At 44.7% G+C, this 17230-nt stretch overlaps 1 protein-coding gene across 3 annotated transcripts; it reads left to right on the top strand.

Moving 5' to 3' along the window:
• Window positions 1-5047: 5047 nt before the first annotated feature.
• LOC106582751 (uncharacterized) lies at window positions 5048-16771 on the top strand. Of its 3 annotated transcripts, none has more exons than XM_014166164.3 (9): window positions 5048-5199; window positions 5455-5511; window positions 6382-6732; window positions 7447-7713; window positions 9607-9897; window positions 10321-10425; window positions 10693-10748; window positions 10854-12779; window positions 14452-16771. In XM_014166164.3, exons 1-9 carry the CDS (start codon window positions 5175-5177, stop codon window positions 14476-14478), a joined length of 3105 nt encoding a protein of 1034 aa, XP_014021639.3. In that variant the 5' UTR covers window positions 5048-5174; the 3' UTR covers window positions 14479-16771. The 3 variants fall into 3 exon arrangements, with proteins under 3 accessions (XP_014021639.3, XP_014021618.3, XP_045559912.2); XM_014166143.3 differs by having other exon boundaries at window positions 5049-5199; window positions 14449-16771; XM_045703956.2 differs by lacking the exons at window positions 5048-5199; window positions 5455-5511 and having other exon boundaries at window positions 6523-6709; window positions 14449-16771.
• The last annotated feature ends 459 nt before the right edge of the window (window positions 16772-17230 follow it).

Genomic DNA, 17230 nt, shown 5'->3' with positions numbered 1-17230 from the left:
CACTGATATGTCTGCCAGACATGCAGAGATGCGATTCGCCACCTGGTTATCAGAAGGGGGAAAGGAGAAGATTAATTGTGTGTCGTCTGCGTAGGAATGAGAGGAGAGACCATGTGAGGATATGACAGAGCCAAGTGACTTGGTGTATAGCGAGAATAGGGGAGGGCCTAGAACTGAGCCCTGGGGGACACCAGTGGTGAGAGCACGTGGTGCGGAGACAGATTCTCGCCACACCACCTGGTAGGAGCGACTTGTCAGGTAGGACGCAATCCAAGAGTGAGCTGCGCCGGAGATGCCCAACTCGGAGAGGGTGGAGAGGAGGATCTGATGGTTCACAGTATCAAAGGCAGCAGATAGGTCTAGAAGGATGAGAGCAGAGGAGAGAGAGTTAGCTTTAGCAGTGCGGAGAGCCTCCGTGACACAGAGAAGAGCAGTCTCAGTTGAATGACCAGTCTTGAAACCTGACTGATTTGGATCAAGAAGGTCATTCTGAGAGAGATAGCAAGAGAGCTGGCCAAGGATGGCACACTCAAGAGTTTTGGAGAGAAAAGAAAGAAGGGATACTGGTCTGTAGTTGATGGCATCGGAGGGATCGAGTGTAGGTTTTTTGAGAAGGGTTGCAACTCTCGCTCTCTTGAAGACGGAAGGGTCGTAGCCAGCGGTCAAGGATGAGTTGATGAGCAAGGTGAGGTAAGGGAGAAGGTCTCCGGAAATGGTCTGCCGTCAAGTATGGGAAACTGACAACATTTGGTGTTCGTAGTGTCACGGGGCACTGATCTCGGTGGCCAGTAAGGCTTGTTGAGGATTGGACAAGGACCTCACTGACGGGACAAATGGCCATGGTCAAGACCTCCGCTGATGCCTGTTGTGCAGCATGTTGGTTAACTTGTCTAACTCACCACATTTTTACCACATTCACCTTACTGTGCCTTTTGGTGGAAGTTCTAGCCATGAGACGGGGGAATCTTGTTAAACTGTCAAACTTTAATTGGCTTGCTTTCAGGTTGTCTCCTGTCATGCTTCGACCATGGGACTACACTATATATACAAAAGTATGTAGAAACCCCTTCAAATTAGTGGATTTGGCTATTTTAGCCACACCCGTTGCTGACAGGTGTATAAAATCGAGCACACAGCCATGCAATATCATTGGCAGTAGAATGGCCTTACTGAAGAGCTCAGTGACTTTCAACGTGGCACCGTCATAGGATGCCACCTTTCCAACAAGTCAGTTTGTCAAATTTCTGCCCTGGTAGAGCTGCCTTGGTCAACTATAAGTGCTGTTATTGTGAAATGGAAATGTCTAGGAGCAACAGCAGCTCAGCCGCAAAGTGGTAGGCCACATAAGCTCACAGAACGGGACCACCAAGTGCTGAAGCTTGTAGCGCGTAAAAATCATCTGTCCTTGGTTGCAACACTCACTAGTTCCAAACTACCTCTAGAAGCAACGTCAGCATAAGAACTGTTCGTCGGGAGCTTCATGAAATGGGTTTCCATGGCCGGAAATGCGTTCTCTGGAGTGTTGAATCATGCTTCACTGTCTGGCTGTCCGACGGAACAATATGGGTTTGGCGAATGCCAGGAGAACGCTACCAGCCCAAATGCATAGTGCGAACTATGTCTAGGGCACAGAGCCCTGACCTCAACCCCATCAAACACCTTTTGGATTAATTGGAACGCCGACTGCGAGCCAGGCCTAATTGCCCAAAATCAGTGCCTGACCTCAGTAATGCTTTTGTGGCTGAATGGAAGCAAGTCCCCGCAGCAATGTTCCAACGTCTAGTGGAAAGCCTTTCCAGATGAGTGTAGGCTGTTATATCAGCAAATGGGGGACCAACTCCATATTAATGCCCATGATTTTCGAATGAGACGTTCAACGTCCACATACTTTTGATCATGTCGTGTATGTCCAGGGAGCTGGGCAGGGACTACTACCACTAACTGAGCAGCTATCTGGGCATTTCACTGGCTCCCGAGTGGCGCAGCGGTCTAAGGCACTCCATCTCAGTGCTAGAGGCGTCAATACAGACCCTTGTTTGATTCCAGGCTGTATCACAACCAGCCGTGATTGGGAGTCAAATAGGGCGGCGCACAATTGGCCCAGCATCGTCCGGGTTAGGGTTCGGCCGGGGTAGGCCTGCATTGTAATAAAAAATGTGTTCTTAACTGACTTGCCTAGTTAAATTAAAAAATACTAATTCTATTAAAATTGCCGTTGGGACTTCTAGCTGTGTTGAGCTAAGGTTGGCCAGGGTCTGTTGTATATGGTCCGGCATAAAATCATTGATATGCTTCACCACAGAGGAGGTAGCATCAAGACCCTACTACTACAGAGGGAGGTCTACATGATCCCCTGTCTAAAAACACTGACCCCTAGTGGTCTGAATATTGACGTTTTTATGAACAGTCGGCTAAATGGTACATTTTCTTTCCACAGTTTATCAGCTTGCTCTTATGATGTTCCCTTTGTCATAGATTTTGGTGTTGGCGCTACAGGTGCCAGCGGGAGGCAAATGTAATTAGTGTTCCTGATTTCAGCAAGCACACTAAAATAAGTAGGGCAGATTACATTTACATTTTAGTCATTTAGCAAACGCTCTTATCCAGAGCAACTTACAGTAGTGAATACATTTCATTTTCATACTTGCCCTCCCGTGGGAAACGAACCCACAACCCTGGCGTTGCATACACCATGCTCTACCAACTGAGCTACAGGGAAGGCTGTCACAAAGACAAGTAGTGATGCAGTTAATATCTCCTCTACTTTGAGCCAGGAGAGATTTACATTTACCTTTTTACATTTAAGTCATTTAGCAGACGCTCTTATCCAGAGCGACTTACAGATTGGTGCATTCACCTTATAATATCCAGTGGAACAACCACTTTACAATAGTGCATCTAAATCTTTTAAGGGGGGGGGGGGGGGTTAGAAGGATTACTTTATCCTATCCCAGGTATTCCTTAAAGAGGTGGGGTTTCAGGTGTCTCCGGAAGGTGGTGATTGACTCCGCTGTCCTGGCGTCGTGAGGGAGCTTGTTCCACCATTGGGGTGCCAGAGCAGTGAACAGTTTTGACTGGGCTGAGCGGGAACTGTGCTTCCTCAGAGGTAGGGAGGCGAGCAGGCCAGAGGTGGATGAACGCAGTGCCCTTGTTGTGTTCTTGATTTTAGCAAGCGCACTAACTAACCCATATGCCTATGGCAACCCTATTACTACCATTACTACCAGTACCATTACTACTGAAGTCATCAACACTACCACTACGAGGGATAATAGTAGGCCTACAAGCTTTATATTACACCCACTACAACTTATTTCACAACCATAAATAATTCAAGATGCGCAAGCATACATTTTCTTTAGGAAATTACATTTTGTAGTTGCCTCAGTCTAGAGGGCTTGATGTCAGGTTAAACTATCTATGGATGTGCATGTCACCCGCTGTCCCTGTCCCTCTGTCTCAGTGTCCATGCTTTGGATGTTAGAGATTGTCTCCATGTCTTCAATATCTTCAACACATTTGCCATGGGCTGTGGAGGCATTTTTTGCAGTTTTAAAATAACATTTTCAGAAATTCAACACATTTTCCTGACTTACGCCATGTTTAATATGATATCTGAGTGAGAGTGACTAGCAAAATCAATGGGGGCCCGCTGGAGGTCAGGGACCCTGGGCACGTGCCCTGCATGCCCGATCGATAATTTCGACATGATTACTAGAAGTTTAGATAGCTGGCTTTAAAAAAATACAGAAATAAGTTACAGTGGTCTGGACCTCTGTGTCCTATGTAGCTACGGGCCAAGAAGTGATGTATCTACTACCAGTAGATTGGTGCAGAAAGAATGCACAGAAACAATAAGACTTGGCTACTAGGCCTAATGAAGAGATCCATTCTTCCATTTATTCAGGAAGAATACCTTGTCACTTTGCTGTGACAGACTATTGTGTTCATTTCACTGATGCATAAATGAAAGAGTGGAGCTCTTGATTAGGCCTAGTAGCCAAGTCGTACTTATTGTTTCTGTGCATTTTTCTGCACCAATCTACTGGTAGTAGATAGATAACTTCTTGGCCGTAGCTACATAGGACACAGAGGTCCAGACCACTGTAACTTATTTTTGTATAAACGTAATAACGCTTTATGTTCCGCCCTTGCTTTGGCTTCATTGGGATGCGTACATGTGCATGCTCTTTTTACTGCTTGCTATTTTCCTCTTCGAGCTCTCACTTATAGTGTTTGTTAATTCATGTATCTTTCTCAAGGAACTACAATGCTTTTTGACCATAGGCCAACATACCGCATAGCCTAGTTCCACCAAGTAACAGAAAAACGAAGAACACAATGCCCTTTGTACTTTAGTTCACTTTATTGGGAGCTAATTTCTCTGGGTGTTTTTAAATAGCTAGAATTGATAGAACTTAAGCTTTTTATACAATGTATTTTTTAAATTTTATTCATAACTTTGAGCTTTAATAGGTAAATACATTTTCCACACAGCCTACATTACAAGGCTACAATATGCGTTTGCGAGTTTGATCTTTCCCTGTCTCTGCTATAGGGCAGCACTTGCATATTCGTATTTTCACAATCAAATCAACTCAAAAGAAATTCAGCTCCTTACATTTATAAGTGGAGCATGTGTAAAGTATTCGACACAGGTACAACTTGCTCTTGAATTATACTTTTTAAAGTTTTCCCACAAGTGGTCAACTGAGGAAGGACAGCAGGATATGGTTGTGATTTTGAATGGAAACTAACTGGTGTTCATTTCAATTGTCATCGGCTACTAATGTTTGTAGCTGGTGTGACTTAATAAACAAACCCAGTATGGATTGCGTGCTCTCTTGGCCCATAGGCTCTCAATGCTGCTTTCAAGTAATTGAGGTGAACGATCCCTTTAAGAGTACAGGTGTGTCTGCAAGACAGGGGTGTATTCACTAGGAACCAAACAGAAGAAAAGGGGTGAAACAGGGATGGACCTATCTGAATTCGTCCTATAAGAAACTCTTGTTTTTATTGCACAACGTTTTCCGTTGTAAGACGTTTTACTTAGGTGTGGACTAATGAATACACCGGTGGAGACAGGTGAGTGTGGAAAAACAGTAAGTGAAGACTTTCACACGTAAACAAACTGGTTTTGCCAAAAGTCTGCTTATGGCTTTTACAAATGAAACATGAGAGAAGAGAGAAAAGGCTGTCGTAAGTGTTGACATTGAAAATCTTTGAAGACATGTTTTGAATTAAGTGAAAGTGAGTTTATTCACAATAGATTAACACTATGTACTCTGTCTGGTTTAGAATGCTAGCACGCTAAGCTTCTAGCATGTCCAATTTGTGTTTTCAGAAGAACACAGCCTGGGTTTCTTTCTTTCTGAGTTTTAATAAGTCTTAAACAGACATTTCATTCACTTTAATTTAGTTGTGATTTGAGTCTGAGTCAAAAATCCTCCACAGGCTTTCCTGACTATGTGATGAACTTACACCTGCTTCCTGTAGTTCTGTCATTGGCAGGTAAGGCATCTTTCCTCCCTCAATTTTCTGGCAGGGCCTTCAATGTTGACTTAATTGAGTACCCTAACCTAAAGCTGACCAAAAGGGTGTGCCTGTGGAAAGAATGCTGATGTGTGTGTTTTTAAAATGTGGGAGAGGTTGGAGTAGTAGCTCTACATTTTTGGGAAATTCCAAGGTGACAGAAACAATGACTCCTCCCCAGCTCGGCTGCATTCTTAGTCTGTGTGTTCTATCGCATAAATGAAAAATAAAATCACACACTCATCTCTCCTTCTTGTGAATTTATTCTACCAAAGTTTTGGCTTAACAACCTTTATCAGGGTGTGTGATATTGTACCACACAATGTCCAATGGCTTATCAGCTCTTCTATGACTGTTTCCCAAATGGCACCCTATTCCCCACATAGGGCACTACTTTTGACCAGAGCCCTATGGGCCCTGATCGGAGCCCTATCTAGTGCACTATAAAGGGAACAGGGTGCCATTTGGGACACAGCCTCTGAGTCATACTTTCTCTATCCAGTATCCACCTCTACTTTGAAAGTGTGCTGTTGTTTTACTGCAAATGATCAATGACGGAACCTTGGTGCAATTCATCTCAATTTTTGTCCTTCTCATGCACACCTTGTAAAGTCAATCCACCATGACTGATCAGGAGCATATGGATTTGATTTAGTATAATTCATCTGCTGAAGACCTTTGGGGCCTTTTAAATGCTTGTAAAGTGTTTGGATAATTCCCCCAACTATATACCCCTCAAACACTCTCATACTAGTGTTATAACCTGTCATAATCACTGTAAGAAAGTAAGCAGGTAAATAAGTGATAATCATTGTATTCCTTTCTTCTCCCCCCTTTCCTACCTTCCAGTCATCCTATCTGTCACACTCTCCCAGGACCTGGTCTCAATCCAGTTTAAGTCAGATCCAGTCCTGGTGCAGACTGGCACCGATGCAGTCTTCACGGTGGTCACAGTGTCCCAGGTGTTTTCCATCACATGGGGATACCCAGGTGGGGTGACCCCCCTGGGGCTGTGGGTGGGGGGCAGTGCGGTGCTCAACACTGTGACCCAGTACCAGGGCAGGGTCACCATCACAGCCACTCAGCTCCGCATCAGCAGTGCCCAGCTGGGAGACGCGGGGAACTACACGGTGCAGGTGGACCCCTCGCCCACCACGGGCCTGGCCCAAAACTCAAGGTTCATACAGCTCAGGGTATTCGGTAAGGAGGGAGGAAAGGAGGGAGTGAAAGAAAGAGGAAAGGAAGGAGGGATGTAGTGAGTGATGTAATGAGGGAGGAAAGGAAGGAGGGATGTAGTGAGGGAGAGAAAGAAGGAGGATGGGAGGGAGAATTACAGAAGTGAATAGCAGTGGTGGAAAATCGAGCATGAAGTGTAATGTGATTATAGCCACTTGTTTGCCCAGACCTGTTAGTGCTTGTTATTACTGTTATTTTTAGTCACAGATAGCACTTCTATCTGTATTTTCTCAGTCAAGGCCTAGCGTTTATTGGCATCTTGAAAGCCACTTTTGCCATCTGCCCCTTTATTTACCATCTGACCCTTTATTTACCATCTGCTCCCATGTCTGGATGTTGTTTCTTCTCCCAACCCTCCATTATTTTCATTAAATAAAATTAGATTAGGCAGAAAACACTAAGCGTCCCTCTATATTTTGAAGCTTGAATTGAATCCCCCTATGTCTGTGATCACACTGTGAAAGCCCAATAATGGCTCATTCAAAAGCCCTGTGTGTATCTCCCAATCAGTCAACTACTCCAGTATTCACTAGCCTGGTCCCAGAATAGTTTGTGGCATGATAATGACTATAGGAGTTGACAATTACCATAGAAGTTGGCATGACCATAAGAGTTGTCAATGACCGTAGGAGTTATATATATATAATCTCCCTTGCATATCCTCTCTCCCCACCCTAGATGCAGTGGATGGCGTGACTATGTTTGTGCCATCAGTGGCTCTGGAGGGGGGCAATGTGTCTGTGCGCTGTACCTGGACCAAGGGGACAGAAACCAGTGTGATGTGGGGTAAAGGGGGCTCTGTTCTCACCTCGAACTCCAGGGTCACTATCAAAGGGGGCGACCTGGTGATCAACCCGGCCAGGAGGGGAGACGCCGGGGTCTACACCTGCACCGTCGCTAACCTTGTCAGTGCTCAGACTGCCTCGAAGACCCTCACAGTTTACTGTGAGTCATTGCATGCCCAGCTGCTAATGCTAATAACATAAGCTAATTAGACAGCCACACAGTGAGCAGGGCCAGTGAACAGGGCCGGATTAGCGACTTGGCATGCAGGGGTAATCCAGGGGTAATTAGATAGCATATGAACATGTGATAAATCATGGCAAAATGTGTAGGATTGTAATTAACCGTAAATTAACTTTAAAACTGCAACATTTTCTCTCAGCCTCATAATGGCAAAACGTGTAGAATAGCATGAGATTAGCTATATAACTGCACAATTTTCTCTAAACCTCACCCCGCTGCTGACTTGCCTCTGAAGCTAAGAAGGGTTGGTCCTGGTCGGTCCTGGTCAGTCCCTGGATTGGAGACCAGATGCGGCTGGAAGTGGTGTTGGAGTGCCAGTAGGAGGCACTCTTTCCTCTGGTAAAAATAAATATACTGAACAAAAATGTAAAAGCAACCTGCAACAATTTCAACAATTTTACTGAGTAACAGTTCATATAAGGAAATCAGTTAATTGAAATGAATTAATTAGGCCCTAATCTATGGCGCAGCCATGTGTGGGCCTGAGAGGGCATAGGCCCACCCACTGGGGAGCCAGGCCCAGCCAATCAGAATTAGGTTTTCTCCACAAAAGGTCATTATTACAGACAGAAATACTCCTCAGTTTCATCAGCTGTCTGGGTGGCTGGTGTCAGACGATCCCACAGGTGAAGTAGCTGGATGTGGAGGTCCTGGGCTGGCGTGGTTACATGTGGTCTACGGTTGTGAGGCCAGTTGGACGTACTGCCAAATTCTCTAAAACGACGTTGGAAGCGGCTTATGGTAGAGAAATGAACATCAAATTCTCGGGCAACAGCTCTGGTGGACATTCCTGCAGTCTGCATGCCAATTGCATGCTCCCTCAAAACTTGAGACATCTGTGGAATTGTGTTGTGTGACAAAACTGCACATTTTACAGTGGCTTTTTATTGTCTCCAGCAGAAAGTGTACCTGTGTAATGATCAGCTTCTTGATATGCCACACCTGTTGGGTGAATGGATTATTTTGGCAAAGGAGACATGTTCACTAACAGGGATGTAACAAATTTGTGCTTAACATTTTAGAGAAATAAGGTTTTTGTGCAAATGGGAAAATTCTGCGATTTCTATTTTTTTTTATTTATTTTTTATTTCAGCTAATGAAACATGGGACCAACACTTTACATGTTGCGTTTATATTTTTGTTCAGTATAATAATAGCTCAATGCCCCGGGGCAGTGATTGGGGACATTTCCCTGTGTAGGGTGCCGTCTTTTGGATGGGACGTTAAACGGGTGTCCTGACTCTCTGTGGTCACAGAGTAGTATGAGCTTAGCTATAAGACTGCACAATTCTGTCTCTGCCACATGGCAAAATGTGTAGAATTGCAGGGAAAACTGTGGCCCCAGATGCAGTGGTCTGGCTCTGACTGTGAGTAACTATCTAGTGTCCAGGGTTCTGTTAATTAGGGCACTTTTGAGAGTCAGAGTAGTCTTTCCTTGTTTTAGTCTGTTTTCTTCGGCTTGGTGCCTAATATTCTTGACCCAGCAGCTAAAATGCTAATAATATGAGCTAGTTGTTAAACTACATTACACCAAGTAATGTAACTACCAGTTAGCCACATAAGTGCATTACTAAATAGGCTACAGGGCTAATTCTCATTAGTAATAATAGCACTACTCATAAAACTTCGCGAGCCGCCTGATCCCGCATGAGCTTCAAGGTATCACGCAGCTCGCGAAGCTACTAGTCATACCCAACCCCAGTAATATTGTCCCCATTCATTTTGAGGTGAAACTTTACTGTGATAGTCTGTGAGCCATAGGATTTGTCTTTGAGTCTGTCTGTTGATGTTCCTTCCCCCCTCCACCTCCAGATGGTCCCGACACCCCCGTGCTGAGCAATGATTCTCCGGCAGACTGTGTGGGAGGAGGAGCGGATGCAGTGCTAGGCCAGACGATCCGTCTCACCTGCGTGTCCGGCTCCCTGCCCCCCGCCACTTTCTCCTGGCAATACAATAACGAACCCGTGGCGTCTGGACAACCAGACAGTGGCGTGTTCAGCCTCCAGACCTTCTCCACCAACCAGAGCGGCCAATACAAGTGCGTGGCTAGCAACGCCATCACGGGCACCACGTCGGAGCAGGGAACGGACCTGGCCATCGTGGGTGAGTTATGTGGGACGAACACTGGCCTTGACCACTGCCGTGACTCATTCTGGTGACTGTTCGTTTTGGACGGCGCAGCGGCGTCCATCTTTGAGTGAAGAGAGGGGAACATTTTGGCACAGCCTAGCTCATCAGCGAAAGATTGATTAATCCAAATGCTCTCGCAATGGGAATCTAACTCTTTTTCTATGACTTTCAGCTGTCTTCACTGATCTTCCCTTTATTTCCACCACTCGTTCTCTCTCACCTCTCTTCCCCTGCCATCACTTCATCATTCTCTTTCTGAAACCTCGTTTCTTTTCTATTTGTCTGTCTGGGCTCCGTGTCTCAGACACATTATCATGATTAATTTCTGTCTCCACCTCCCTCCCACTCTTTCTGTCCCTGTCCCCGCCCTTCCTTCCCTGTTTCCCTCTGTCTCAGGCACATGCCTCAGTGCAGGGGCAGTGGCTGGCATAGTGATTGGCTGTGTGGTCGCTCTGATCTTAATCATCATAGCCATCGTACTCCTGGTGCGCTGGAGGAGAGGTGAGTGAGCGTGTCTGTCTGTCTGTCTGTCTGTCTGTCTGTCTGTCTGTCTGTCTGTCTGTCTGTCTGTCTGTCTGTCTGTCTGTCTGTCTGTCTGTCTGTCTGTCTGTCTGTCTGTCTGTCTGTCTGTCTGTTTAGGAAGTCCCCTGTGGAGCCATGAAAGTAAGTCCTCTTTGTAAGCATTCACATCGACCTGTGTGTACTATGCTCATGTAAACATATGTTTCCATGTTTGAATACTGTATGTGACAATGTTGATCATTGCAGTTGACCGAAGACAGCAGGCCACAGGACAAAAGAGAAACCCAGAACTCATGCTTACAGTAAGACACTCGTCTTTTCCCCAAAATATTATGATTCTGAAAGCACTTTATTTAATCAATTAACCCATTTTCTTTCTTCCTCTTCTATTTCTCTCTCTTTTTCAGCCCCCAGAGCCCCCTCCACCTGGTACCCGGACTTTAGGCAGAGGCCAGCACTCTGTCCCACCCGATGGCCGCGAAAACACACACACACCGCCACGCGACACTAACACACTTCAACACAATGGCCATGCCAACAGCAATGGGTTCCCACACAATGCCCAACATCAGAATGCCAATTCATTTCCACAAAATGCCACCACGCAGGACCACAACACTTTCACACACACTGCTGCACCTCAGAATGCCAACACACTCAACACCCTCCCACAGATAACTCAAAACCACCCGAACAATCCAAACATTCTCATACAAGCGGGTTCTACTCAGGTTGGTGTTAACCTTAACACACTGCCACACAACCAGGAAAATAGCAACGCACAGCTACCCACGGTTCACGTCAATCTCAATTCCTATCCAACTAATGGTCAACAACCCAACCAACAGTCACAGCAACAATTTACAAGCCCACAGGACAGTACAATGCAGCGGAGTGCCATCAATGTAGCCAACAGTGCTAGTGCTCTTCAAGTTCAAAATAACAACCCACAAACGTTCACACAGACTGGACAGTCATACACCAATCCCAGGATGCAAATTGGCTTGTCATATCCTGGTGATCCTTCACAGGTTGACCACAGTGACTTAGACACTGGTCCTCAAGTCTCTACAGGTCCTGTTCCTACTGGTTACACACACGGTGGTCGAAGTCACACTCTTCAGCGAAACGCCAACACGCAGACCTACCAGATGGACCAGGCTACTGATACCCAGCCTAGACACTCCGACCCAGCAGCGGCCAGTTCTGTGCCACGTGATGACAGTCATGCCACATCAAGTGCCAGCTCACACCGCCAACAAATGCCTTGGGACCGTCTGAGGGGCACCCCGGCGTACCCCAACAACTCCCCCAGAAGGGTACAGGCTTCCCCCGACAGCAGCTACAGCTCTGATAGCACAGAGTCTCCGTCCCAGGCTAGACGATTTCAACCACACACCCGAAGGAGTGGGCCAGGAGCACAGAGCCAGAGCCCCCCACAGAGCCGATCTACACCCAGGAAGGCTGCACCGACGGCGGGCAGACAGGCCCAGAACCTCCCCCACACTCATGGGACAAACAATCAGCCTGGGGCTCCGAGCCACACACAGTCACATATCAGTCCTCATGCACGCGATACACCAAGGCAGAGAGCCCGGCAGGATGTCAGAGCTCAGTCCCAGATCACAGCTCAGACCGCTTCTCAAAGCCAGACTGGCCCCAGGCAACAAAATACCTCACACAGCCACCACAACCCCCAGCCGCAACAACAGGGACCAGGTGCTCCACAGGGACTAATAACCAACATGCCCCGAGGCACCACGCTCGACACTCAAGCTCTCGCCAATCCAAATCACATCCCACAGACACAAACCGGGATTCAGTATGGTAGGGGAAACACACCTATGATACCGCAGCCCACACAAGACCAGAGACAGACAGCAACACAAGGTTGGGGTGCAATAACACAGCCTGTTACACAGGACCCCAGTAGCCTCACTCAGACGGCTCTGGAGATGCACACACTGACGACCCCTAACCCTTTTCACAACCGTAACCACCAGACACAGGCCGCCCTGCTCAACACCCAAGCTGAATGCCGTAACCCTGGGCACAAGCGGCCCCCCACGCCCCCTCCCGTGATCCCTCTGGCTCAGTTCCAGACTATTCCCAGAGAACGCACCCAGCACCAGTCTCCAAACCGGGGCCCCACTGGCCCTCTCAGGCCCCCAGTCAATGTACACACCGCACAGAGACACCCCAACGCCCACCCGCCCCACAGACATCCCAGCGCTACCATGCCGGCCAACCTGCACTCAGGAAATGGCCACCACGTGCACGCTGATAACACCCACAGGCACGGTCAACATGCTCAACGTGCCCACCCACGCCAGGTAAGTAAACACCAAAGTAGTGTTTGATATCAGAGCCAACCGTTCCGATATGTTTGATATATGTTGTTTAGCCATTTCATGTTTCATTAATTGCCACATGGCTCTCTGTCTCAGATGTGTGATCATTATGACTGTCTCATTATGTCATTCGCTGTGTACTTAGTTTCTTTGGTTTCCCCCACCTCTCATTCAGTCAGCATCCCAAATGGAACTCTATTAACTTTATTTGATTGATTGATTTATTATTTAACTAGGCAAGTCAGTTAGGAACAAATTCTTAGTTACAGTGACGGCCTAACGGGGAACAGTGGTAGTTTTGTTCAGGGTCAGAACGACATATTCTGACATTGTCAGTTCGGGGATTCGATCCAGCAACCTTTACGGTTACTGGCCCACCGCACTAACCACTAGGCTACCTGCCACCCCTATAATATGTATAATATGTGTGTCACGGGTAGAGTTGTAAAACTACTGGTAATTTACTCAAGTTACTGTAATCTTCTGTCATTTTGGTAATTAACAGGCCTTCTCTGGTCATTTTTACATGAATAACTTTAAAAGGATTTATTCATATATAGTATTTCGGTGTCCATATTGCCCATGAGTTTCTAGTGAATAGACCATATGGTACAAGAGAAAATGGCCTAATTCATGAGAAAAGCATCTAATCAACTATGGTATTATTTTAAATGAACTCTGCAACTCTTCCAACTATTTACTTTTTTCACCAGTTTGGCGCCAAAATATTAACAACAAAGACGTATTGACACGGTCAAGTACATATATAAGGGATATTTCATACATAAATACATATACAAATACATATATAAGGGATATTTCATATATAAATACATATACAAATACATATATAAGGGATATTTCATATATAAATACATATACAAATACATATATAAGGGATATTTCATATATAAATACATATACAAATACATATATAAGGGATATTTCATATATAAATACAAATACATATATAAGGGATATTTCATATATAAATACATATACAAATACATATATAAGGGATATTTCATATATAAATACATATACAAGTACATATATAAGGGATATTTCATATATAAATACATATACAAGTACATATATAAGGGATATTTCATATATAAATACATATACAAATACATATATAAGGGATATTTCATATATAAATACATATACAAATACATATATAAGGGATATTTCATGCTGAAAAACCCTCATAACAATGGTATTCACTAAGTTGATGGCTTATATTTCGGATAATGTTTTAATTTATTTAGATTTTTTTTATCCTATTTTATTATTAGATTAGACACCTGTGAAAATGTGAAGTACCCAAAAGAGCCTCTAGACGTCTTGTGATAAATTAAATTAAATCGTTGAAACTACGAAAGTTTCCAGTTATATACCCTCCCTTTGCAACCCTAGTCACAGGGAAGCTTGCCAAGCAGCTTTTATAGCGGGGCCTGCACTTTCTGTTGAGTGACAAGTATCTTTCTGCTGGAGTAATGACGCGTATTTGGCAGGGATACAGCCAGGCTAGCTTGGCTTGGTGTTTGTCTGTCTATACTGTACCAGTGTTTCAGTGTCAGAATTGTGTCAGTGGCTATGTTGAACACGACTTATATATAATTAAGGTCTTGTTCTTTCTCTCTGACAGCAGACCCACCAAGGGAGGCCTAGACACTGAGAGATGCCAATTGACACACACACACCAGCAACTGACAAGAGGAGAAACACAAGCATGGATGACTATGGGAGCCCTACTCTAAAGCAATAGAGACCAAGCAAAAACACATGTATGCGCGTACACACACACCCACTCACACTCTATCACACACACTTCCCGCAGTCGACTCCCCCTGCCTGTCAAGTGTATGTTATCTGTTGATTTTCAACAGTACCAACAATGAGTCACTGGAAAACCACACTGATGTGTTCTTTCTGATGCACCATTTAACCAAATAGTAGGAATGAGAAAAGGGCCTTATTGATGGCGAGACTCTCCAGGCTGTGTGTACGTGGCCTCTCCCATTCAGCGTGTTCAGAGAGAGAATGAGCCACTGCCACAACAATGAGGACTTGTTTCCATTCATATCTGTGTGTGTGTTGCTCCTTGTGACTAGAATAAACAGTAAAAAGGAAAGGAAAAGAGGACCCTTGCTGGATGGATTCCAATTGATTGAATGGACTTGGCCCCTGGGAACTACTGTGTGAAAATTCTGAAGGAAAAAACCCCTCTGTGACTTGTTTTATTTAATATTTCCATGGAAGTATTTATGTGGTGACTTTCTGTTTACAGATGCTTCTCTTGACACCACTCAATTAAGGGGATTCGCCTCGGCGCCTGGGCTTCGGAAGCAATGTTCAACTAACTATGAAGGAGACCCCACAAATGGATGGGCCGCTTATTAATTAAGCGCTTTTATGCGACTTAAATGACTCGGAAAATAATAGCGCCCATGCGTGGAGGAGGTCAGCACAAAGAAGCTGCTGAGCTGCAACATTTTCCCCGACTAAGCAAAGCAAAACAATTTGCTCTGGGACTACAATGGTCTTTTGTGTGGGGGACTGGCACATTAAAAGTGATCTCTTTTGGAAGGAATCTTAGTTTTCTTTCGAAACAAAATCTGTATTTAATGTTTTTATTTTTCTGTCACGTGGTAAATATGTTGGTACTGCCATTGCGATATGTGTCTTTGTGACTCAGGGAGGCTGTTTTATACTAAAATATATGTTCAATGTGAATACAGAATAGAGGATAAATAAGGTTTTTAAAGATTAGGGGTCTCCATTGAACATGCTTTTCAAGACCACTATGTTTTATTGATGATGATAAAGTATTTTGATTGCCCCACGTGGTGTCTTGTGAATGTCGATCATTAGGAGGAGTTTATTTACAGGAAAATACTGTATGTCAGTGTATTATATGACATTAATTTTGATATAATGTTACCTACTGGTATAATCTTAACTTCCTACTGGTATAATCTTAACTGATTTTGAAATCATCTTGGCCTCCAGGCATTCTGATCATCTTCAGCGGTTACAAATATTCCCAGAATATTGTATTTACTAGACAGTTTTTAAGTTGAAGAATCTGCACTGTAAAAAGGTCCCTTCTTAATTACAGCACCAGAGTTGCCAGATGAATACAGTAATTTTGCTTTACAGCAGAGATTTTCCTTACTGTGAAACCTATTACTGTATTCCTGCTGTAAATTTGGGCACATGATTCCATGGCAGAATTTACTGGATGAGTCATGGTTGATAGAGTGAATAAGCCTACTGAATCTCAAGCCGTATCTTAGAGCAATAACAATGAGGAAGATATGTTGATCTCTGCTTTCAGGACTAAGAATAGGAGAAAGTCCTTTAGAGAAACGAGTGGCTGTGTTGACCTTTTGAATCCTGTTTTGTATGTGCGGACACTCGGTGAGTAAGACATGTTAAATTGAATAAAATACTGTTACATTTTGCTGAGTATGCAGACTCCCTTGGGGAGTTGTTGATTTTCCACATTAGGGAAATGTATGTCTGTTTCCTCAGCTTGTTATGGAGGAATTAGGAGTTTCTGGCTTGCTGCTCTATCAGTCCCTCAGCACAGCTCCCACTTGTGAGTACATCAAATACAGCCCTGCTCCACAACTGCTAAGGTAGAAGGACTTTGTACTGTTGAGTAATGGCAGAAAACATATTATAGTTATCCTCCAAAGCTTAAATGACTGTCTGTTATTCCAAAGTGATGGGAATATGTCACGTAGGAAGACTCCATGCTGATACTGCTCCTTTCCAGAACGCAATTTGCATGTACATTGAACGTGGTTGTTTTTCTCTCCATCCATGATTTACTGTGTTTGCTGCAGCAAATTTTTATTGTTTATGTTTCACATTGGGGCAATAAATTAGCGTACGAAACAAGGCAACAGCAGTGGATGTGTAAAATCAGCATTTTTGTTGTGATTAAATTACATACTGGTGTGTGTGTGTCTCCTCTTTATCACACAGTGGCTCCACCCAGCCCTCCTGACTCCCACGTGCCAGTGCTGCTCATCGTGTGTGTAACCCTTGGTGTGGTTTTGGTGGTGGTTTTTCTGGGGATCTACTATGGCATCCGACGCCACAGGTATTATAAACCGTGGAGGGTGTCTCACACAGGACAGTCAATGGACCTATTCAAATACCCTTCAAATGTATTCTTCCTTCTTTCCATGAGGAAATCACTGATCTGACGCGTTGATTAAAGCAATGGGGAACGCTCGTTTTCACGTATCCACTCTTGTACTGATCAGTGATTACCACAGGGAAGGGAGGAAAGAAAGCATCCGTTTCAGAGGTATTCACGCACTGCACAGATTTAACCTACATGGTGGTAAGTCTCCTCTTCGTTTCCATCCTGATGCCATCAGGAGATATGGGTCCATGAGGATAAGTCCCGAAGT

The sequence above is a fragment of the Salmo salar genome, chromosome 02 (assembly GCF_965601325.2).
Source record: "Salmo salar chromosome 02, fSalSal1, whole genome shotgun sequence".
NCBI lineage: Eukaryota > Metazoa > Chordata > Actinopteri > Salmoniformes > Salmonidae > Salmo > Salmo salar.
Note: the sequence above shows the minus strand (reverse complement) of the source record. Positions and strands in the feature narration are given on the sequence as shown.

What these genes read in the sequence shown, in the direction of transcription:
- LOC106582751 (XM_014166143.3), top strand. Translation starts at nt 5,175, where the DNA reads ATGAGAGAAGAGAGAAAAGGCTGTC. An exon ending in CATACAGCTCAGGGTATTCG is followed by an intron (nt 6,733 to 7,446) that starts GTAAGGAGGGAG and finishes TCCCCACCCTAG; the next exon opens with ATGCAGTGGATGGCGTGACT. An exon ending in GAAGACCCTCACAGTTTACT is followed by an intron (nt 7,714 to 9,606) that starts GTGAGTCATTGC and finishes CTCCACCTCCAG; the next exon opens with ATGGTCCCGACACCCCCGTG.